General features: G+C 40.3%; 4 protein-coding genes across 5 annotated transcripts; 3 read left to right on the plus strand and 1 right to left on the minus strand.

Annotated features, from left to right (window-relative positions):
• Positions 1–4,981: 4,981 nt before the first annotated feature.
• On the plus strand, positions 4,982–6,243 carry LOC119557094 (DBF4-type zinc finger-containing protein 2 homolog). The gene has a single exon (XM_037869660.1). It carries the CDS (start codon positions 5,104–5,106, stop codon positions 6,106–6,108), a length of 1,005 nt encoding a protein of 334 aa, XP_037725588.1. The 5' UTR covers positions 4,982–5,103; the 3' UTR covers positions 6,109–6,243.
• Positions 6,244–6,445: 202 nt separating this feature from the next.
• Positions 6,446–7,537, plus strand: LOC119558224 (DBF4-type zinc finger-containing protein 2 homolog). Its single transcript, XM_037871546.1, has one exon. It carries the CDS (start codon positions 6,585–6,587, stop codon positions 7,383–7,385), a length of 801 nt encoding a protein of 266 aa, XP_037727474.1. The 5' UTR covers positions 6,446–6,584; the 3' UTR covers positions 7,386–7,537.
• A 222-nt stretch (positions 7,538–7,759) lies between these two features.
• LOC119561990 (cytochrome b-c1 complex subunit 7) lies at positions 7,760–8,252 on the plus strand. Its single transcript, XM_037875382.1, has one exon. It carries the CDS (start codon positions 7,832–7,834, stop codon positions 8,165–8,167), a length of 336 nt encoding a protein of 111 aa, XP_037731310.1. The 5' UTR covers positions 7,760–7,831; the 3' UTR covers positions 8,168–8,252.
• Positions 8,253–18,486: 10,234 nt separating this feature from the next.
• Positions 18,487–19,534, minus strand: LOC119560534. 2 transcript variants are annotated; one of them, XM_037874034.1, is made up of 2 exons: positions 19,418–19,512; positions 18,487–19,344 (listed from the first exon to the last, which is right to left on the minus strand). In XM_037874034.1, the coding sequence occupies exon 2, from the start codon at positions 19,241–19,243 to the stop codon at positions 18,530–18,532; it is 714 nt and encodes a 237-aa protein (XP_037729962.1). In that variant the 5' UTR covers positions 19,244–19,344; positions 19,418–19,512; the 3' UTR covers positions 18,487–18,529. The 2 variants fall into 2 exon arrangements, with proteins under 2 accessions (XP_037729962.1, XP_037729953.1); XM_037874025.1 differs by having other exon boundaries at positions 18,487–19,534.
• Between the last annotated feature and the right edge of the window lie 4,151 nt (positions 19,535–23,685).

Genomic DNA, 23,685 nt, shown 5'->3' on the forward strand with positions numbered 1-23,685 from the left:
ATTTTTCTTGAAATGAAAAGCCATTTGGCACGACTTCATTTCCACAATCCTTTGCTATTTGCTGCAGGTGCTCTTTTATTTTTTTACGTGAAAAGTTTACAAATCTTTTTATTAAAATAAAAAGTGTTTGTCTAAAAACTTCTGGAATATACATTAAATAGTTTTAAATTCAAAGGGCTCAGTTCATTTTACATGCACACCTAATGACGTCGTTGCCAAAAATAACTGAGAAATCAGCGACATTCTGGTTTCGCATGTGGTTTCCGGTTAAAATATTTTTTCGCATTTCGGTTGCGCTTTATAAATAAGTGCATGTCAACATAAATTAAAATACTCCCGGTTGATTAATAATGCACAAGGAAAATGTCACAAAGAAATATGATTGTACGACGGTTGCCTCACTTAATTCCCTTCACTCCTTTAGCAGCTCCCTCAGAAGTGACCTGAACGAATCAGCAACCAAGCAAAAGGAACAAAGGATAATGCCCGGTAGGTAATGCTAAAGCTTAAATACTCTTACATTTCGTTACAATAATAAAACTTAAAATATTGTACATGGTATGGTAATTTAACTAACTAAAACATTATAAAGCACATATTATTATATTAAAATAATAAGTTTCTCCATTATAATTTTTAAAAAGTGTTTTCTTAAAATTCTATTTTCATTATAAAAACTAATAAAACTACATTTCCATCCAAGGAACATCATAACCAAACACCAACCAAATCTCTGTACTTTGCCCTATTGTAAGTGCCTGGAAATATTTTATGCCAGCACAAAAATAAAGTCATTAAAATTGTATATATGTATAAAAGTGGAAGACCGGAGACGGGTTTTCCGGGGACTTGGGGGAAAAGGGAGGACGAGATGACGCAGCCATCCTGTGTGCGTGCAAGAAATGGAAATGCGGTTAATTTCCGTAAAGTATGCAATAATTTCTGGCACTGAGCATAAGCAAGTGCACCCAGTGTGTGCGTGGTGATATACATATATGTGTGGATATGTATGGATGTGCGAGTGCAGCACAACAAAAGGCAAAGAGTAAAATAACTGCCACGCCTTCCCGCCCCCAAGTAAATCTCTTTGGCAGCCTGCGAAGACGGAACTAACGAACAAACGGACATTCATCAATATAAATCAACCGGCGGCCACAAGCCAGGCCCAGTTGCAAGGATTTCGGGGCATGGGCGATAACTCGAATCTCGGATAGAGATGGAAATAGTGCCGATAGGGTAATATTGCATGCAGAGATTATAAACAAAATTTTTAAGATTTTAAACGGAAGACCTAATTAGAAATATAAACATTTTTAATCTTCTCTAAAACTAATTTTTCTTTAATGGTGTTTTGTATAATGGGATCAATGTAAAATGTTTAAAAAATGTTAATATTTTATTAATCAAGATTTTAACATATATAAAATGTTGTATATTATCTTAAATAAGTTTATTTATAGTATTTTCTTATTTATAAGTATGCTTGTTTTTTAAGATAGTATATAATTTTTAAATATTTGATCTTATACAAATCAACCTTTCTATCGATCAACTATGTTTTTCTTATAACATCTTTCTGAGAGCCATATTTTAGCCGATATATATTACTTGGAAATTTTCCAGTCGATAAGCATCCCTGCCGAAAAAGAAACCGAGGCATGAGAAAGAGCAGCCGCCCCATCGGAATAAATAAAAACATTTTTTATATAAAAATGGCTGCGAATTGGTTGGCAAGCGGGGTCAGCCTAGGAATGGAAAGGACGAAGGGGGCCAGGCGGCTGTAAAAATGTTGGCCAAAGAAATATTTTCACATTTTTATTTATTTTTTCTTATTCGGCAAATAGCAAGCGGACGGCTTCGAATGGTCCCTGGTTTTTGGTCCTCGGCGCTTGGTCCTGAATGTCCTTGCAGCTGCTGCTGTTGCCACAGTAGCATTTTCGTTTCATTATGTTCCGCGTGCCTAAAGGATTGCAATATATATTTGGATTTTTTTCTTTTTGCCACTGACTGAATCGTTTGCATGTTGCAAGAGAAATGCTTTCCCTCTTGCACATACACATCGGCATGCTTTACAATGCACAGAAACGTTGAGGCCACGCATTTTGACTTCGGTATTTGCGGCTTTTTATGTAATTCATGGTCATTCCCCATATGCATGTGCCTGCAAATTTACTGCCCGGCAAAAAATAAACAACTTATATGCACGGATTTGGGCAGAAACAAGCCTTCCCGAAAATCACGTAATTTATGCGATTTTTCATACAGTTGCAACTGAGATGATGCAATTAAAGCAAAAATCATGGGGGAAAAATGATTATCCCTTTAGAGTTATAAATGTAAATGTAAACCACCTAAAAAGTCGTCACAAATTGCATAGGCAATAATTTCAGTCTTATTTTTCCAATATATTCTTCAACTATTTTTTATACATTTCCTTAAAAATTGCTTTGGAGATCTGGAACTGTAAAAAATGTTTTCATTCTAGTAACTCTGTACTCTGTATTTTTATGAGTGTATTTGAATGTCGGTGCATTTTATTTGTCATTTCCGGTTTGTGCCGGAAGTTGAAATTATTGAAATCAAACGGAAATGCATCAATGCAAATGCATAAAAAACGGGAGCCAAAAACTGTGATTAACCCATTTTATATAATGAAGCAAAGATTAATTTGAAAAATATTCGAACCCTTTTGAAGAACAATTTGCGTTTATTAAGCAACATTTTAAACAAAGTTTAACAAGTACTGGAAAAAATTTAAAAAAAAATGTAAACTTCTAATCGACCAAAAATTATGTATACGAAAACGAATCTTAATTTCTTAACCAAAAGAAATATATAATATTTTTTTACACAGTAAAAACTGGGTTAAAGCACGAGTTCTATTGAACAACGATCCATCTGTCTATCCGTGTGTGTATTTGCGTGTGCGCAGCCCATAAATAAATATATAAATTTATATAAATGCTGCCACAATGCCCGCACACTCACAGTTTGTTTGTCAATAAATCAGAATACTTATCAACGTCAAACGACCGCAAAGAATGCGAACAAACAACATAAGCGACCAAGGGCCAAAATGGGGACCCCATTTTATGAATGCCTGCAACTGTTTATTAGGTCCGATTAAATTTATTAAAGAAGGCAAAGGCCAAAAAACTGGAACCTTATCAACAATTCAAAAGAGTCCTCAAATAAAAATTTATAAAAATTAAAAAAAAAAATGTAAATATCTATAAGTCATATTTCAATGCCTGGCCAAACATGCTAACTTTTCCCCAGTGCAGCTAAACCAAAAACATCCGCCAACTGACACTTGCTGCTCTATCTATTCTCCAGCAGGCACGTTGGAGGCCAATTTATGGCCAGTCTGTGCTTATTTCCCCATTTACCGACCCAACATTGTTTTGGGCCTAGTCCCGAACTAAGTCCGCTAATTGCGCCGCCTTAGCCGGGGTTCCCCCACCCCATAATTATGCGAAATGTGCGCCATTTCTTCGGACTGTTGCCTGTTATTGTTTGCATTATTAGCTGACAATTTCGGTGGCACTGTGATGGCAAGTGGCGGGTCTGTGATTAGACAGGCTCTTTGGGGCCTCTGGAAATTGTGGGATTAGCTGGCGCTTTGTCTGTGGCTGGGAACTGGGAACTGGGAACTTTGACGGAGACCATCAGCCTCTCTTTCTCTATAAGCGCTCGAGGGCCACTCGAGCCCAAGAAGTTGATGTTTTTCTTGCATAATTACGACCATAAGCCAAAGGCTTGTTATTACAGGCCAAAGAACTGGGAGATTTCCTAGAACGCAGCCCGAAACCAAATCGATTAAATCAATGTTGCTCTTAAAATTAAGACATTTACTGTAGCGAATTTTCTTGGAAATATTTTGGTAAGTTCTAGGTTTATGTTTTGTAATAAAAATTCAATGGAAGCAACTAAATATGGACAAAATTGAGAATTATAAAATAAATATTAAATAATTAAGGAAAATAGTGATAGTAATTGATCTTCATATAGCTATTTAAATAAAATAATATTACTCTATGTTTTTAAAATATTTAGGATTATAAAAATAAACTAGATGTTTCATTTTATCAATTGCACCTTCTTGATTCTGAACACATTCTGAATGGTTTCTCTTGCCTTTCCTTTTGCATTTAAAATGAAGCAAATATTTTAGAATTTACCTGAATCGCATGCAAAAGCCTTTGTCAACATCGATGGTCCGCTGTGACCACGCTCTTTGTTGTAGTTTTTTGTGAATGCGCAATTGTTCAGTGTCGCAATGGTTGTGGCATGCACAAAGCGCCGATTGCACAGCCCACCCACGCACTAAAGCTTTCAGGACCCATCCAAACCAACCAAACCACCTCTCAAACGCTTTTTTTCGGCGCTGACATGTCCAGGCACTGGGCAAAAAACAAACCCATATATGTATATTCAATAGGCCGGGCTCGCCAGAGTGTTTTCCGACGTTTTTCTGTAATTCGCTGTAGTTTTTTCCAAGTTGGCTTTCAGCTGGGTAGAAAAAAAAGCAGCCTGCCTACATAAAGGCGCTAGCATATTAAAGGCTTAAACCCACTCAACGGCAGATGCCATATTGTTGAAATATATGCAGATACGTCGCGCATACGTCATGTGGAGATGAAATCCGGTCTGCAAAATGCATTCCATTCAAGAACCTCCCCGCGATTTTTCATTGCGAGCGTTTAAGCAATCGCATGGAGAAGATTTAAGCATTATAAACATATTTTACAATTCAAAGGGATCTGCATATTAGTCCGAAAACTTTAGTTAAATGGTATTATAACATTTTTTAAAATCAAAAATAGTGTAGTTCTTACTACACTTAAAATACAATTTTATTTAATTTTTTTTATTTAAAAAGAAACTGTGTAATCCCTAACCGAATCAAAGAACTCGGTTTTACATATACCGATCGAAGAGGGCCTGGAGAATCTTTCGCTTTGCTGTCATCGTGCCGTTAGATCTCATTCAGTTTCTATTTTCGCTCCGAACAACTTCCAAATTGTACAGTAAAAATTTGTAAAAAAAAAGTTTAAGATATTTTTCTATAAATTTTATTTTTGGAAAACTTGAGTCAAGAAAATGTGTTCTCCGTGCGGTCCCTGCAGTCCCTGTGATCCTTGCTGCGGCCCTTTCGAGTGCTCCCCGAAGTGCTACAATGCGGCCCAGCTGGAGGCGTTGCCACAATGTGCTCCGCGCATCCCACCGCCCTTCCCGAAATGCATCACAGTTCAGCAGCCTCCGCGGATGATCTGCAAAAAGAGGGTGGTCTTCACGGAAAAGATAGTCCCTGAGCCCATGGTGGTGAACAGATGTCGGCAGATTACGATACCAAAGGTCGTAGATGCCACGAGGGTCATCAAGGTGCCCAAGCTGATTTGGGTGTCGCAGATGGTGCGGGAACCCAGGGTCATCTACTATCCCTCGATGATCCCCGATCCCTATGTGGTGTGCTATCCCAAGCGGGTGTGCGAGCCTCGCGAGGTGTGCCAATCGATCCTGTGCCAACCGAAGCCGCAGACCATCGACATTCCTCCCCCAAGGGAGTACTGCTGCTACCCCAATGGACCCATCAACTACAAGCCCAGTGCCGCCTGCCCACCCTGTCCCATTGGACCCTGTGCTCCTGGAGGACCCTGCTGCCCGCTGCCCTGCTTCTCCACCAATCAGTATCCCGTCGCCGAGGGCAGGTGCGGACCCTGCGGGCCATGTGGACCAGGTTGCGGACCCTGCGGACCGCGATGTGGTCCCTGCGGTCCCGGCCCCTGTGGACCCTGTGGGCCGAGGTGCGGTCCATGCGGACCATGTGCCGTTCCGAACTGCGGGCCCTGCGGCCTCACGATGCCGTCGGGTCCGTTTGTCCCGGCTCCATGTGGACCATGTGCTCCCTGCGGACCTTGCGGACCGCTTGGCAACAGTCCCTGCGGGCCATGCGGACCCTGCGGTCCCTGTTCGCCCCCCTGTCCATACGAATCACCCGAGTGCGGACCCTGCTACCCGTGCGCACCAACTCCCTGGAACACCCACTGCGGTCCAGTTGGTCCCTGCGGTCCTCAAGTGCCCTGCGGTCCCTGTGGCCCTTGCTAGGATCATCTATATACGGATTGCCCGTTGTCAAAAACCAGTGCCCTGTGGACCAACTTGTCTATCCCGACCGCTTGACTCCGATGCCGAATATCATATTGTTTTCGCCGTCCTGCTTATAATCACTACCAAAAGTCTATAGTACACTTTGCTTTGTCAACACATTGACGACTCATTGGCTGTAAATAAAATCGGATTTAAGCGAATGTCACAGTGGATTTTTTAATTGACAGATAAAGGAAGGGCTACTGAAAATTACTTTAGAGGCTTTTTGTATGTATTATTTTAGTTTTCAAGTAGGCCTTGGATTTGCTTGTCAGTCTAGTTATGCTTTGTTAAAAGTATATTTGCCATTTCGAAACCAGTTTCGCTTCGATACACTTCCAAATTTCTGTGGTCAAATTTTATTTAAAAAAAAAATTATATACAAAATTTATTTTTTCAGATCTATTTTCGGTTAAGCCTTGTAAAATCAAACCATGTGCTCTCCGTGCGGTCCCTGCAGTCCCTGCGATCCCTGCTGCGGTCCTTTCGAGTGCTCACCCAAGTGCTACAATGCGGCTCAGCTTGAGGCGCTGCCACAATGTGCTCCTCGTATTCCGCCGCCGTTTCCCAAATGTATCACCGTCCAACAGCCGCCGCGAATGATCTGCAAGAAGCGAGTGGTCTTTACGGAGAAGATAGTGCCGGAACCGATGGTTGTGAATAGATGTCGGCAAATTACGATACCTAAGGTCGTAGATGCCACGAGGGTCATCAAGGTGCCCAAGCTGATTTGGGTGTCGCAGATGGTGCGGGAACCCAGGGTCATCTACTATCCCTCGATGATCCCCGATCCCTATGTGGTGTGCTATCCCAAGCGGGTTTGCGAACCCCGTGAGGTGTGTCAGTCGATCCTGTGCCAGCCGAAGCCGCAGACCATCGACATCCCGCCGCCAAGGGAGTACTGCTGCTATCCCAATGGACCCATCAACTACAAACCCAGTGCCGCCTGCCCACCCTGTCCCATTGGACCCTGTGCTCCTGGAGGACCCTGCTGCCCGCTGCCCTGCTTTTCCACCGGTCAATACCCCGTCGCTGAGGGCAGATGTGGACCCTGTGGACCCGGATGCGGACCTTGCGGACCCGGATGCGGTCCCTGTGGACCTTGCGGACCCTGTGGACCAGGATGCGGTCCCTGCGGACCTTGTGGACCATTCGGTCCAGGCTGTGGTCCTTGCGGACCGTGTGGACCCTGTGGACCTGGACCCTGTGGCTTCGGCCCTTGTGGTCCTTGCTAGGCGAGGAAGCAATTGGATAAATTCTCAACGTCTACCAAAGTAATCCCGTGATGCACCTACGTTTTGGAAGTCCGTATCCGAACCCAAATATATGCCAGTCCAAAATAGACTTTGCAAGTTTCGTATATTAAAGAAATGCGTTTGATAAAATATTTTCTATCTTTTTATTGGGGTAAAAATGGGATTGGGTTATTTAAAAAATTATTAAGAAATGCAAGCTACACATTTTTATGTCTGAATGATTCAGAAACTTGCATATTTTATGTGTGGCAAGGCACTCTGTTAAATGAGATTTTATGAAAATCCGTTTATGGCCACATTTTAAAATAGTTTATCAAGTGGCCTCACTAGAGAATCACTGAGTTAACTGTCAGCTCTACGACTTACCAGTTTTCTTTAAAATAAAACCCAGCTACTTTCCAAATTTCGATTATTTTTCTTAAATCATGTCGAAGTACGTGGCTAGAGTGGGACCCGCAGTTTTCTCCAAGCTGGGGAAATGGGCCTACGACATGTCTGGATTCAACCAGTATGGTCTTCACCGCGACGATTGTCTCTATGAGAACGAGGATGTGGCTGAGGCAGTGCGTCGTCTGCCCCGCAAGATGTACGATGAGCGCAACTACCGCATCATGCGGGCACTACACCTCTCCATGACCAAGACGATCCTGCCCAAGGAGCAGTGGACCAAGTACGAAGAGGACATCAAGTACCTGGAGCCCTATCTTAACGAGGTGGTGAAGGAGCGCGAGGAACGCGAGGAGTGGAATAAGACCCATTGATCTCTTGGTCTCAATTGAGTTTTCAATGATGTTATACTAATACACCAAAAATATATGGTATCATTACATTCAAAGCTGCCTTTAATATAACCACGAGTAATATAAAGGAAATTCTCCAAATTATTATTATAGTCTTTCATCGTTTAATCGCTTCAATGACATACAATCTAATATCACTTTATCCCCAGCTTACTTTAAGCCCGTCTCTCGAAATCGACAACCGATTTAAATTCCTTTTCGATATACGGCCAATGTCAACGCAAATAATATTCGCATTAAGTGCATCGCATAAATACAATATATGAAATTCATTAACAGCGAAAACAATACAAATTAGTGCTGTTGGGGGGCGTGACCCTCTGCCGCTGAACATGTGTATGCCGCCCTCCGATTTAAAATGAGCGAGCCGTGTGGCAGGTGGCAAGTGGCAGGGGCAGGGGCGGGAGGCGTGGCAACGTCAGCGGCAAACAAAATGCATGTGCATGGCCCGCACATCCTGTCAATCCTCGTATACTTATGCGCATCCTGTTTAAAATGCAGCAAACAGCAAAAGCAACAATGCAGTTGCAGATGCAGATACTTTCGCAGCCGTGTATATGCAGATATATCTGCATGTCTGCCGCTGTCTGATTGTTCTGGCGCTGCCATTCGACCGGAAGAAATTATTGTTATTCGAATTGATCTGCCATAGTTTCGATGTTGGCCGGTGCGATAGGCAATGCTGCTGCCACAGGAGCGATATCGCTGCGTCTGCGGCCAGTAACTGCCGGAATTCTGATAACGTCATCGCAGGAGAATGCAGCAAAGGTTTTTATACCCTGTAAATCAGAAAATTAAATGTGTAAGCTTTGTAGGAAAAAAAATCATTGATGTATTCTAAATTAAAGTATTTAAATTCTTAACAAAGGTTAAGGCACAAAACTTTTTGTTAAATTAAAAATATGTATTAAACTGTTTTTGCTGTAATGATGTAATATTACAATTTCTCAACTGTGGGCTTATAATTCCCAAGTTCTTAATTGGACAATACTTTTCATTAAAAAAATAAATATAAAATATTGTTAACTGTGAGCTTTTTGGTTACGTACACTTATATATACTTTTGATTTGTAGAACCAGAAAATTTCCCCTTTCAGAAGCGGGGTATTTCCTAGTCTAATCCCTTTACTACATCCCTACTCTTCTTTTTTCCTGCCATCGTTGGCGTTATTTATTTGCGCTCACATATGCATAAATAACGGGTGGTGGGCGGCAGTCTCACCCACCCACCAATGCCCAACTGCCGCTTGTACAATAAATTGCAAAAATATTATTTTATCAACAATAATTAATTAAATGCACTTAATTGCGTGCCGCAGTTGCTGTTGCTCTGTTGCTGCTCGGTTTTCATTTTTATTTATTTTTTGTTGCCTTATTTTTGTGTACATTTTCATCTCTGTCCCCTGTTCGACCTTGTTTTTATGCAGCTGCTACTGATGTGGCATGGCATGGTATGGTTTGGGATGGGGTGGTAACTGCAACATGGTCATCTGCATGCATATGCTTGAGCAGCGTTGTAAGTAGCCATGTCAGTGGACAAGTGGCCAACCGTCCTCGTTCTCTTTTACCCATTTTATCCCTTTCGGCCGAAACTCGTTCTGCGATTTATGCGTATTTTTAAGTGGCATTAAGTGCGCGTTAACATCTTATGAAGCCGGCAATGGCAACAATAAATTATTGCAGCAACATCTGGCTGGCCATTAAACGCCCCGAAACAAATGCTAATTGACGAGTGCCAGAAAGTGTGCTTTAAAAATACAGAAAAAAAGGCGGTAAGTCGCCGGGAAAGCTTAAGGAGTTGTGCGGCTAATTGGGGGAATGCAACTGCAGCGGCAGCAGCAGCAGCAGCAGCAGAAGTTGCAGCTGCAACCTGCAACATCTCGAGCTGTTACATTTGCATTGTTATTGCGGCAAGTTCGTGGGCTTGCTGCATTTCTGGCCACTGTGTTTGTTAATGAAGTTTGTCGGCCGACATGCGGCAGGGAGAAATATTATGCATACGCCATGTTGGCCAAAAGTTTTACAAATCCTGTACTGTCCTGCCCTTGCCCCTACTTTCCTTTCCTTCTCAGGGACATGGACATTGCACGTTCTTTGGACACATTTAGTCTACAGTATATGCGTGTGTGTGTGTGTGTGTGTATGGTAATTTACAATCCCCCGTGCATGCATTGTACACATGCCTGCACGTGTATGGGTAAATTGTTAAATTTATACACAAAAGCAACGCTGCGCTGCAACTGCCAAAGTAATTTGCGATAAGTGCGTCAGATTCTTTGGGGAATTTTCGACCAGGACAACCACAGAAGCAGCATCGCCATCACCGCTGAAAGTACCAGCAACAACAACTACGACAATAATAATGCAACCACAACAACAACGAAAGTAAAAAGTGAATATTTATTCGGTTTTTGCGAGGGTTACGCCAGCCAGCATAAACGAAACTGCAATGCTCTGCGATCTGGCATTAAGATTAAAGCCTTCTCGCTCTGGGGAAAATTAAGTTTAGCTGCCCTTTGATTAAAGAAACGCATTTTCAGTTTACTGTTCTGCAATTACCTTTAAAAGGGGTGGAAAAGGAAAAGATGAGCTCTTCGATTACGTATCTACAGTGTGTTTCACAAAGGGAAACCGTAAGGAACATAACATACTATGTAAGTTTTTTGAAAAAAGGACTGGGTGTAAGATAATATTAACATACATATTTTTCTCAAAGAATTGTTGCCTTAAATGCTGTTTAGTTACCTTTTATCCATTTGTAATACACTATATTTAAACGGTAAGAAATTTTGAGAGCCTCATTTAACTGGATTTTGAGTTTGCATTAAATCTTAGATTTGGGTCGACAACCTTTTTTATAAAGACTAGATTATAGGTACTCAATTTCTAATAGATCTCAAACGTACTGCATATAAATATATTTAAAGGAATGCCCAAAGGACGTCGGCAATCGGGCAACTCCTGGGCAAGCCAAGATGGAAGGCAGCTCAAAAATCCAGCGCACATTTCATTTGCGGCTTGTCGTGTTCGCCACAACTTCGCTTGAGTGTGTGTGTGTGCTGGCCAGAGTATCTGTGTGAGTCCCCCTCTGTAAATAAGTCACAAGTGTATGCATATATACTTAAATATATCCTTGTGTGTGTGTGTAAAAAAAGGCAATTTGTATTTCAGCGTGTGCTTTTTTCCAGCGCTGCCCCGCAATGCTGTAATAATAAATTGCATAAGAGTATGCAATGAAAATAAAAATGCCAGTGCGTAATTAATGAGTCAAGGTGGTGTCATATGGTGCTTACCCACACCCAAGCACACTCACTCACACACACACACGATGGAGACATGCGACTTTGCTGTACATTGCGTGTTAAGTCGCGTATTTCATGGCGTTTATTTATTATGCACAAAGTGCCACCAGGAAGGGAGCAGGAGGATAATTTCCCGCCCAGTCAAGGGCCCAGCAAAATTATTGACTCAATTTGTAAGCTGGCAGAGAAACACACTAAGATAGCGATTCAACACACACAAACAACTGCAGTCAAAATAATAGAAATAGATTCACCTTTTCTATCTTCTACTTTATAAAGCAGTCAATTTTTGCAATTCATATGTAATTACTTTTCTAAAAAACGTTCTTCAGAAGTTACCATGGGTTTTAAAATGATTCACAAAGATGTCTAAAAACATGCAATAAAAAAATGAAGCGAACTTCGTGAGTCAACATTTTTTGTTGCCTACTTTTTGCCACTTTTATAAGTTTTTTCAAAACCCTTGAACATCTAGTACTATTTTTTCGTCCGCCTCTGTACTTAAACTCACACACTCGAGGGACGAACGTGTGTAAGCCCCGCAGGCGCGTTAATTGCTTATGGGGCGCACATTATTCAGCTGTCATTCGGCAAATGTTAAGCACAAGGCCCTCCCTCTCCTGCAATTCTCTGGGCCGAGAAGAAGAAATGGCCAAAGTTGCGGCTTTGGCAAACAATTAGGCAGCTAATTTGCAGCGGCTAAAAGGGCTGGGCGCGACCTAATCCTGTCTTTTTGGCCAGGCGACAGGGACGCTGTCAGTCAGTCAGCCAAGCGATTGCCGGCGAGGGAGAGTCCGGGGGGATACACTCGGAATTTCGTATGAAATTTGGGCCAGCAGCTAAATCACTGCCAAATCCTTTTGACAAATACGCACACAAGGACGCCCAGACACAACTAAGCTGGGCGCTGCTGACTGCTGCCTGCTGAGCTGAAAGGAAACGGAAACACGCTAATATGGCAAGTTATTCAAAAGGCATTCCAGATCGAGATAAATGCACTTGCCGCTCTCCGAAGCTGAGATGATGTTGCACGGTAGATAACGGGGGAAACCTTAGGATTACGTAATATTGGCTGACTTTATTTTAACTCACTCAACAAATATTTCCACAAAATATATTTAATCAAAAGTTTAAACTTTAAACATATAATACCTGTTCTTATTTTATTTTGGAAAAGCTTAAAGAGTGCTCTAATCTGCAAAATGAAATTCGGTTTGTGAATAATATACATACTTTTAATATAACGACACTGAACTAAAGCTTACACTAAGCAGAAAATTATAAATAAATCATATGCATTTGCTGCTGGATCTATAAACATTTTTCTTTTACTATACAGGCTTTAAAATATTTTTAAATCTACTCTAAATTTCGCTCAGTGTGCAACCTTAACTAGAAGAGCTGCCAGCGCAGCGTTGTCAACTGAGTGCTCGGCTGTCAACACACCGAAAACTAAAAAGGTGACAAGGACAAAGCGCTCCCTGCGCTGCTGTGGTTAACTGCCAGGATGCGAGGCTGCCAGGATGCTGGGATAGTAGGTTGGTAGGATACTAGAATGCCAGCACATGGCAGCTGTCATGCGTGCAATGGAATGGCTCCGATTTCTGAAGCCCTGTATCCACGACTTACGGCTAAGTGGCAAAAGTTGCAGCGCTGCATGCAGAGAAATTAATTTTAATAAGCTTTACAGGATTATCTTTTTTTGTCAAATAGATTGGCAATAACCCTTACAAACATAAAATTTTAATTTAAAATTAAAAATTTTATTTAATTTTAATTTATTTATTTATTTCATTTAAGCTTCAGTTGGTTAACAATATAATAAAGTTTTTCGTTATTTATTTGTTATCCTTTTAATTTCTAGCATGACAATTACTTTCTTTCTTATATGCATACTTATAGGGAAAATTATGATTATGAAGATAAATGATCCTCTTTTTTTTTGAGTGACCTGGGCAAGCGCATCAATCAGGCAAAGGCATCCGCATCCGCACCAGAGGAAGCCGTCTCTTGTCAGCCGTAATTTACGCGCATTCACGCTCACTCCGCTCGCAAATGGCAAACAAAAGACCCGGAAGGGTGACAGCCTCCGCAAATCGTTTTGATTTTGCACACACGTGACTGATTCACCGGCTGCCGGCGAAGGAATCCCCTAAAAGGCGGATGATGCCATATGACAGGACCTCCAAAATGAGCTGAAGTTGCGCGAATATTGTAAATGAAGCCCGCCGACGACGTTTGAATGCGAATAATGAAATCTTGAATTTGCAAATGATTTGAGTCATTGATGTTGATGAACAATAAAGGAAATCAGATTGAAATAGTAGATGAAAGGGCTTTCACACTTCTGCTTATTTAATGCAAGGCCCAGGCAAACTGTTTAAAAGTTAATAAAACATTTAATTAATTGAAATACAATCATAAAACTGCAAACAATTTTTTTCATATTATAATAAAAAGAAACAATCAACAAAAATTTTATTAGGAAAATTATAAAAAATATTTGAAGGGCCTAGCACAATAAATATCATGTTTAAAAAAATCCTGTTTACTTTACCTTTTGAAATTTAAACCATTCAATAATAAAATATTAATATTTTCGTAATCGAAAAATACTGAATAGAAACATTTGTAAAGAATAAACGTAATTTCAGTTAATTGTTTATTATACAGCAACTTAAATAAAGTTCAACCTTTCTTAAAATATTCCTTTGATATCCCAACATAAGCTAATTACATTATTGAAACAATGATTCGGTCGGCAAACATTGTAACAGCCGAAATACAAATCTCATTTGGCCTGCCATTTGTAATGATAACAATTTAATTCAATAGAAAATAGTTTTGTGAGCTTACGGATACCTATGGAACATGACGTGCCTGGATAGCAAAATCAATTTTCTACCAAATGGCGGAGTGTGCGTGGTGCCAAACAGGTGATCATTAGATTTGGCAAGTCGCAAACGATGCGCAACGTATTTACAACATTGAATCGACATTATTACGGAATGGCTGGCTGAATTGAATTGAATTATTATAACAGTTTCTGTTGTCAACGCTGCCAAACGTGTTGGTGTGCGTGTGTATCTATGGGTTCGCGTCAATAATGTGTCTTTATGTTTGTATCTGTGTTCGTATCTGTATCTGTGGCTGGCAAGTACGTGACAGACGCGGTTTGGCGCGATTAAATTACGTTTATGATTATATTTTGTTACAAACACAATGCCAGCGCACACACGCACACATCTATACTGTCATAAACAAATGGCTCACACACACACACAAACTCAATCAAGAGGGCCATGTCACATTGTATTGAAGTGAAAATGGTTAACAATTGCGGCGGGAACAACAACAATGCGCCATTGATGCATGTTTGTGATGGATTTTCCTATTAAACGTTCACTGCGCCCAACTAAACAAAAGCCTTAATTGAATTTTAATTTAATCAAGAGAAGGGTACACTACAGGAAACACACGATCCGAAATCAATCAAACCAATCGAGGTGAGTTGATTAAAATTATATCGATTTTTATGTTCTTAATTCTATAAGTAACTAGAAAATGTTGACATTTTATTTGCCCAACTGAGGCTCATAAAAAAAAGATATAATCATAATTGTAATGTAAGAAGTCAGAGAATTCGCCAGACTTATTTACTCGAGAAATAGCCCAATATAATTTTTCCACCTTTGTTTAAAATTTTCATACAATACATTTATTTATATTTTTTCCTCAGATGCTTTCTTTACTAAAACAACTAGCATTACATATATTTTTTTTTTAGTTAAATGCCTTAGCTGTTTATCAAAAATCAAATCCAATAATTTCTCATTTCTGCTGACACTGTAACCATTCTATTCCCATTTCCTTTTCCCTGTGCATTGTTAATTTTTCACTTACCCTTCGACATCCACGAGATTAACCGCACTTTATGCAAATGGGATGCTCAAACACTTCTGGCAATCTCAACACTTTCGTGCTCCAAGGAGCCACTTGAACTGCACCTCGAAGTCATCCTCTCGATGCGATGCCTCCCTGCCATCCTCACTTCTTCGGCCTCCTGACATTAAATATCATTCCGGCTGACGCTTATTGCTTATTGCTAACAGGAGGGGGTGGGAGTAGCGAAGGCAACAAAGGATGTGGCAGTGGTGCTTACACATAATATGAAATTAATAACAATCATACGCCACGTTGCCCGCCTGCCTGCCTGCCAACCAACCAGCTAGCCCGACTGGAGTTTGCCATTTGCCACTGACAGGCGCATTTGGGTTCATAAGTTCTGCTCGCGAAGATTTCTAAAACTGTCAGAAATTGCAGTAAAATTACGCAGGACATTGGCGGAGAAGGGGGGGGAATTGGGAATGAGAGGCGGTGGAGCGCAGCTGCCAGAACGCTTATTAAAATATAAATATGCTAAAACAAAAAGCGCGTGCGGACGCCAAATGGACGAAGGGCTTTCGCCCAGCGAAAACAAAACAAAACAAGGCAACACAACACGGAGAGCACCGGGCAAAGTTAAAAAACTAAAGTTTTATACTATAAAATAATTTCAACTACTTGAAATAAGCACGCGCGCCGAGAACGAAGGGTGAAAATCTCGAGATGGGAGAGGGGAATTCAACAGAAAAAAAAAACAAGAACAAAATAAATAAAATAAGAAACAAAAAGCGAAAACAAAAATTTACTACGCAACACAACTAAAGTGGAAATTTCATGCGCGCTGTGGAAACTTTAGCACTTTCGCCCACCGCCCGGAAAACTGCATCTCCATCCCCCGGGAAACTCTGTCAGCCAAAAACAACAACTACTTACCATGGCAAGGCAGAAAGCAAAGTTGTTCCTTGGCAAACAATGCGCAGTTATTCTTTTGGCGAATTTCGGACCAAGGTTATTCCGATATGTATTATGCAGGCGCTGCCCGAGCTAAGGAATCTGCGTTACAGAAAATATTTAAAACCAAACAGGGGCAGTGGCAGTGGCAGGAGAGGCAGCAACAACCCATGGACTTGGCTAATACATTTTTGATGGACTGCCGGGCGATTTTGGGGGAGCTGTCGGAGCTATCATTCGATTTTCATTAGTAAATGCACACAAAGAATACCCTAACTTCGGAACGAGTGCATTTGAGGCGCAATTAGGCAAACATTCTGGGCGGAGTGTTTTGAGGAGAGGCAGCGCAACAACCACTCCAACAATCAATCAATTAGCCAATTAGTCGGCAAACTTATCACGCTCATCAATTCCCATGCAAAACTAACTAATTTGCGCACAAAGCTAATCAAATTTAATTAAGACATCCAGCAAACATCGTGGCAGGCCGGGAACCAAAGGCTTTACGCATACGCCTCCTTTTACCTGGGAACAGTTGAGGTGGTGTAAGTAGTGGCTGCTCCTGAAATAGCAACTTTAAGTAACAATACAACATACATTTTATATAAAGTGAATATATTTATTTGAATTAGAATAGCATTCAGATTTTGTTTTACAGTATAATATATAAACAGATTTCGAACTTTATTAAATTTTATCATGGTGCAAACATAAGTTAAGCTCAGCCTAAGAGAATGCAAAATAAAATATTGATTAAATGCCCCTTGGAACAGGGCGTACACTCGATGTACAATTCTGCCTAAAAGTATGCCACATAAATGTCACATTTTTTGAATGGGACCTACATGGCGTATACACAATGTTAGTTGTGCCTAAAAGTAGGCACCAAAAAGTAATGCTTAAATTGCTCCACGTGCCAAGTATCTGCGCCTATTTATAACATTTTGACCGCAGCTGTTCCCAAACAAACTACGGGGGCTCGAAGCCCATTGTCTGTTTGATTTACCGGTGAAATATGGTCTTTGTACACGAAAGCAGGCCAAACTAAACTCGTTTCAAGTCCAAACATTTTCGGTTATCAATGCAAATGCGATGCGTTGGTGTTCAGCGCCAAAAAGTGGGCACCACCGCAAAAAGGCTTACCTGCAGACAATGCGTGCCACGCCCCCGCGGCATTCATCGACCGTAGATACATATGGCAACGGCTATATATCTCCATGGCCAATGGCTGTGCTTTTGTTTTGAACTTTTCAGGCCCGGTGTTACCTGCCAACTACCTGCAGTTGCGTGTAGGTGAATAAATGAGATGGGCGCGGTGCTCTGGGCTCTGGCATTCCAGCGAATCGGTCGGACCTCGGGCAATTTTAGAGTTCTTTTATTACCAACTTGTTAGCTGTTTATTTGGCGCATTATTGACTCAACCGCTACCCGAAAAACCCAAGCAATTCCAGGAACAAGGACTACTAGGCATAGTGCGCCCGGACTCGGATCCGGATACGGAGCCGTGCGTTTAGATAATCAACTAAACACTTCATTATTCCGTCCGGAGGGTGGTGCAAATTGCTTCCAATTCTCCCCCCTTTTACGAACGGGGGAAATGTGCGAAAATCCTCTGGTTTATTTCGCCTATTTTCCATGCACGCGTTTTCTGTGCTTTCCTCCCTTTTTTTTAATTGAATGATAAAACATCGCTGCACACAGCCTATTCTGATTCGCAGTAAGAGGCATTAATTTAGATTAGCGAACGAAAAGTGCGATCTGAATGTTCTCAACAGGCTTTCTGTGTGTAAATAGTTGTTGAAAGGCCCAGCCCATTGAATTAGATTGCATGCATTAGATATCTGGGAAACACCCCCATAAAGGTGCGGACTGAATGGTTGCCTAATAGTTAAGGTTACCATTAATTTTCACATAACATTTGAATAAGTTGAGATAAGGCTTAATGTAGTTGCGCGTGAAAAATGTAGAACGGAAATATTCAAAAGGGTTATGATAGCTTATTCACAAATTTAAAAGTATTGCTAAAACAATTTTTGAAACCGACATTTTTAAAGAAATATTGAACGTTAGAATACAAAAATAACATAGACATAGTTGTAGATATTTAAGACGATACTAAATATCCCATATAAAACGGCTTAATCCTAAAGTTGCCTTTAAACACCTGCTTTATTTAGTTCACCCTTCAGTTACCAATTATAGTTCCCACCGGAAATATAATAATCTTCCGCTCGCCATTGACTTGCAGCGTTTCATAGTGATAGCCCCGATGCATGCAGGCGCTAAACTTTCGCAGCTCAAAGGCACGTTTGATGGGCTCCATTTCCACCTTGAAACAGTTGATCTTAAAGGTATCCAAGCCATTCATCATGCCAACGACTTCAAAGACGCTGGATACCCGTTCATTCCAGATGCTGACCGATGCGATGGGCATGGGATATTCCTTGCGATAGATTCGAGTTGCCTCAAAGGGTGTGCGAAAAATGTGCATTGTGATAATGCCGGTGGGTCCTTCGCCCAAGAATTTGTGGGGAATATCCCGCACCAACATGGGCGTGGCATCGGGCAATACAGTATCAGAAGGACCAACCACAGTTTTTGGTTTCAGTTCGGCAATCTTGAGAAGGGTGCGCTTATAGCACGGATGATTGGCCACCCTGGAATCCAATGGTTTCATCAGAGTCACCACTCTATTCTCTAGTTCTTCAACAAGACTTTCTTGAACTAAAAGCACGGCTACCGCATCCAAGGCAAAAGGATCTTGCAGAGATTCGACGAGATGATGAAGGGCACAATTGAGATCGCCATCCTCGAAAAGAACCATCATGCAGGGAGCATTCCAGGCGTACTTTACTTCTCCTTTCTTGGACTCCTCCGGTTCCTCATCCTCCTGCTCCATTTCAGTTTCCGCTTCCGATTTCTCTGCATCATCTTCTTCTGCCCCAGTCTCAGTCGATTTTGCGTCAGCTTTACTATCTCCTTCAGGACTTTTAATATCCTCTACAATATCGGGCAAGGTTATCTTGTCGGTTATTACGCTTGGTAAGATTTGCACCATTTCTCGAGTTATTACCGGATTAACTACTACTTGATAGTCAGCCATAATTTTACAGATACTTAACTATTTTCATAAACATGTTTTTAAATTTATTGTGCTGAGAAAGCAAAAGAATACTAGTGTTGATTTTTTATGCGATGAAATATGATATCCCATTATGTTAAAATTTACTTTGGTATTAATAGAACTTATGGAGAAATTTAATAACCAGCCACATGATTTTTAAAAAAAAAAACCGTGTAAACAAATTTTCGTTTTCAAAAATATAAAGAATAAATATGCATTTTAATGGTCATGAGAAATATATAAAATTTGATTGGATCGAACTTGTGCTCAGCTTATTAACGTATAAATAGCTTTATTTTTCTCGGCCAAAAATGAAACTCAATTATCAAGAGCGTTTGTCTCAGACCTACGATTTTTTGGCATATGAATTTGCTAATTTTCGAAAATAACAAGCCTTTGTCAGTAAGCAAATCGCTTGCTAATCTCACCTGTACGACATGACTTAGGGGCCTCAGGCAAATAAATATTAATGAAATGCATTTCATCAGCGATACCAAATTACAAAATGTGACTCCACTCGGAGCAGACCTAAGGCCAAGGTAATTCTTGGCCGGACTTCAGAAAATCTTAAATGCAATTACATTCTGCATTTGTCCGATCTGCCTTTTGGTTGTGAGCTTTAGGAGCAGTTAAGCTCAAGTTGACCCATTGTCAACTAATTGACAAATGAATGACTTGATTTGCTTGACAGCATTTGATTCGATGCTGCTGTCGAAAATCGCAGCCAGGTCCTAAAACTGAGAACGAGAAGCAGCTTGAGCCCGAGCCAGGACATGAGCATTTTACACTCATTAAGTTTAATTACATATTTTACAGGTCCGGTTTGGGCCTTCGAGGCTCAAGTGCCTGCAGATGGATGAAGATTATCTCAGTTGAGTGGAACAATGGAGCTCCTTTGTGTCTGACTAAATTCAAAACTTAATCAACCCTCTACACTTTTACAGAAGGGCATGAACACTTTGTTAGGAAATAAAAAGAACAGATTTTATACTGTACAAGTAAATGGTAATTACACAAGTGGAAAATTTAAGAGTTTTAGCTAAATTTTGAACAATTTTTTACATACCTTTCGTTCGTTCTTTCGTTCAAAATTTTTAAATAACTATTAAATTATCTTTCTTACTAACGATATAACGTTCCTTGAATTTGCCCTCGACGAAATCATTGATATCCATAAATTATTCTTGATATTTATATGATTATGTTTGACAACCTTAATTATGTTTAAAATGATCGATAGTCTGTTTCGCCAAATGTTGAACTTCCATCAGCTTAACCCCTTTAAACAGAAACATATTACGAATCATTATGCGCCAATTTTGCTTAACATTTGGCAAACTCGAAAGATTCCAAAGGGAACCAGAGGTCCTTACAATTCCCCCATCAGCACACTTTTTTTTGGTTCGATGTCGGACCGTAGGATCGTAAAAACGATGCTCGTTAGAGGCAAAGTTTTAGGCTTTTTATTACACGACCCGGGTTGCCATATAGCGACCTCAAAAGCAGGTTTAGTGTTGACAAGTTGGCTAATTTTTATAGCGAAAGTACGTTATTTTAAAAGATAAAAAATAAAAATAAAATATAATAAAAATAAAATAAAATTTCCAAGGTCTTACAAAATTATAGCTAAAATTATATATTTTCTTCTTTCTAAAAATTCTAATATAAATTGAATTATTGAAAAACAAATTGTTACAGCTTGTAAGACATTTAATTTTTTTGACAGCACTGAGCAGGACCCCAAAGTCTCCCGACGCACGTAAAACCAAATCAGGCGAATGGAGAAAACGTATTTTGTGGGGTAGCGAAATCTAGAAGATTTTTTTCCAGACCGCGCTGCATGATTGCATTTTATGTTTGTCTTAATTTTTTATGTCTACTTTGCCAGTGCGAGGCCATAAATAAAGCAACAATCAATTTTCATACGCACTCTTGTGCGACATCGAACGCAACTGGAGTCGTAAAAAGGAAAGGCGACCGAATTGTAATCGTATATTTTAACATAATATTATTGCACACCCAGATGCGAACAAAACTGGCATTTGCACATCCAGCCCATCCCCACTCACTTAAACATCATTAAATATGAAAATTCATCTGCAATTTATCAATTATTTATTTATGGCAATGTTCCTTTTGCATTTTACGCATGTGTTAATGAATAATTTTCTCGTTTTCCCCGTTGCTTGGGCCTTGCCCCCGACCACGCCCCCCTCTGTTAACCATTGTGCGTGACTGGATGTAAGTATGTGTCCTGTCCGGTTCTGTTCAATCAATTCGAATTCGCTTTTGCATTTTTATTGCACTTTGCCGGTATTCCGAAATGCGAATAACACTTACACGACTTTGAGATACCTGGTACTTAAATCGGCGCAGCTTATATGCCTTAATCAATTATGATATTCGTTTGAAATCATAAAGGTGTCTAAGAGTATACTGTAAGAATAAAACTCAGAAATTTATTGTTGCATACTTTTGTACACTTAAACAAGTTTAAAAGTTTTGTAAAAATAATTTCTTTAACAGTTTTGACAGATAAGTATTTAATTCTATTGCCAGAAATATTTATGAATGTAAAATATTAACTTGTTTGACAAAAAATGATCTATATTTTTTATCACCAATACTTCAGACTTTTTATCCCTATTGCATAACCTCCAGCAAAGGCAACATATCTAAGTACTGAACAAGTACCGTGTATTCAAAAACGACAACATAAATACACCATTCTGATGAAAATCAAGCTGAGCTCGAGAGTCCAGGCCCCATTTCTCAAATGTCGCACATTAATGCGCATGAAATTTTCGTTGTTGTGCGTTATTTTTATTGCACAAAAGAGCAGCAAATTGCATGCGGGCGAATGTGTGAAGACAGCAGCTGCCAACGAGTACAGTAAAACAAACCAAACCAGAACCATTGTTATATGGCGATTCTCCACCTCTCTTTAGCCAGTCAGTCAGTTTATCTGTGATCCGCGGATGGGTCGTCAACGCGGCATTTTTCAATCAAAATACACACAATTTGCAATTTAAATGTTGATTTCGTTAATGCGGCGAATAACTCAATGGAATGAACACATATGGGCCCTGCTTGGGGCTTTGGCACCGGCTTTGTTATTGAACTGAAATGAATAGTTTATGTAGAGTCCGCACTTGTGGGTTGTGGATGGATGGATAGGTGAGTTTGGATGGGTTGGGCTTTCGGTTTGGATAAGTGCCGCGAAATTCCCTGCCTGGCTGCGTTTTATAACGAAGATGAATTGTAAATTGCATAGCAAATGAAATCAATTTTAATGGACATTGCTTATGTATTCGACAAATGCTTATTAAGCATTCATTATAAACGAACCGCACTTTTATGTGTGCACGCGCATTGGAGCCATAAATTGTGAGAAAAGTATGGCCAGTTAAGCGGCTTATCAATGTTTGCAGATGCGTTGGCCATGGTAATTGAGTGCTGTTAAATCCGCTTCAAATCCATGTCAACCTATAAAGAATTAAAACTGGCCTTGATTAAGTTTTTGCATTTTTCATCTTTATATTGTTCTTAATCAGTTTTTAGGAAGATGAAAATTGATAAATTAGTGGGGCTAATAATAAAACTGCATTAAATTTTTATTAAACCTTATGACACTAGCATGATTTTTGGAGAAAATGTGGTCTACAGCTTACAAACATTTTAAAAAATTTGTACGTTAAATCATGATTATCTGGTCAGAACCTTTAAAAAAAAAATCCGAACAGTTAACTATAAATCTAGCCAGTGTCATAAGACCTTAAACTTACAGCGCATATTTTGCGATACATTTTTTCTAAAATATTATTCAATTCCATGGTAAGTTCGAAATGTTTAAGCATTAATGCGTAACTTTTGCTAATTTGCAAAACTCCAAGCGACCTTCCGGCATAGAGTGATCCACCCTTCCGCAATTATTAGTCAACCAGACCCTTTCGCTGTTCCATCAGCCATCACAGACCATTTGACAACTTGCTCAACACTTCCCGTCGCAACTACGCAACTTGACGCGTGGCCAACTGAGTGGGTGACTTTGACGGGTTGAGTGAGTGGTGCAGTGAGTGGTTGAGTGGTGCAGTCGGCTTGGCCATGGCCATGTCTTCGGTCCTCGGTCGTCAGCCATCAGCCAGTCAGGCAGCAAATGAGCAAAGGGAAAATTACATTTGGGACGCCGGCGTGTCGCCTCCATTGGCATGCAGCGC

Source organism: Drosophila subpulchrella, chromosome 3R (genome assembly GCF_014743375.2).
Source record: "Drosophila subpulchrella strain 33 F10 #4 breed RU33 chromosome 3R, RU_Dsub_v1.1 Primary Assembly, whole genome shotgun sequence".
NCBI classification, from domain to species: domain Eukaryota; kingdom Metazoa; phylum Arthropoda; class Insecta; order Diptera; family Drosophilidae; genus Drosophila; species Drosophila subpulchrella.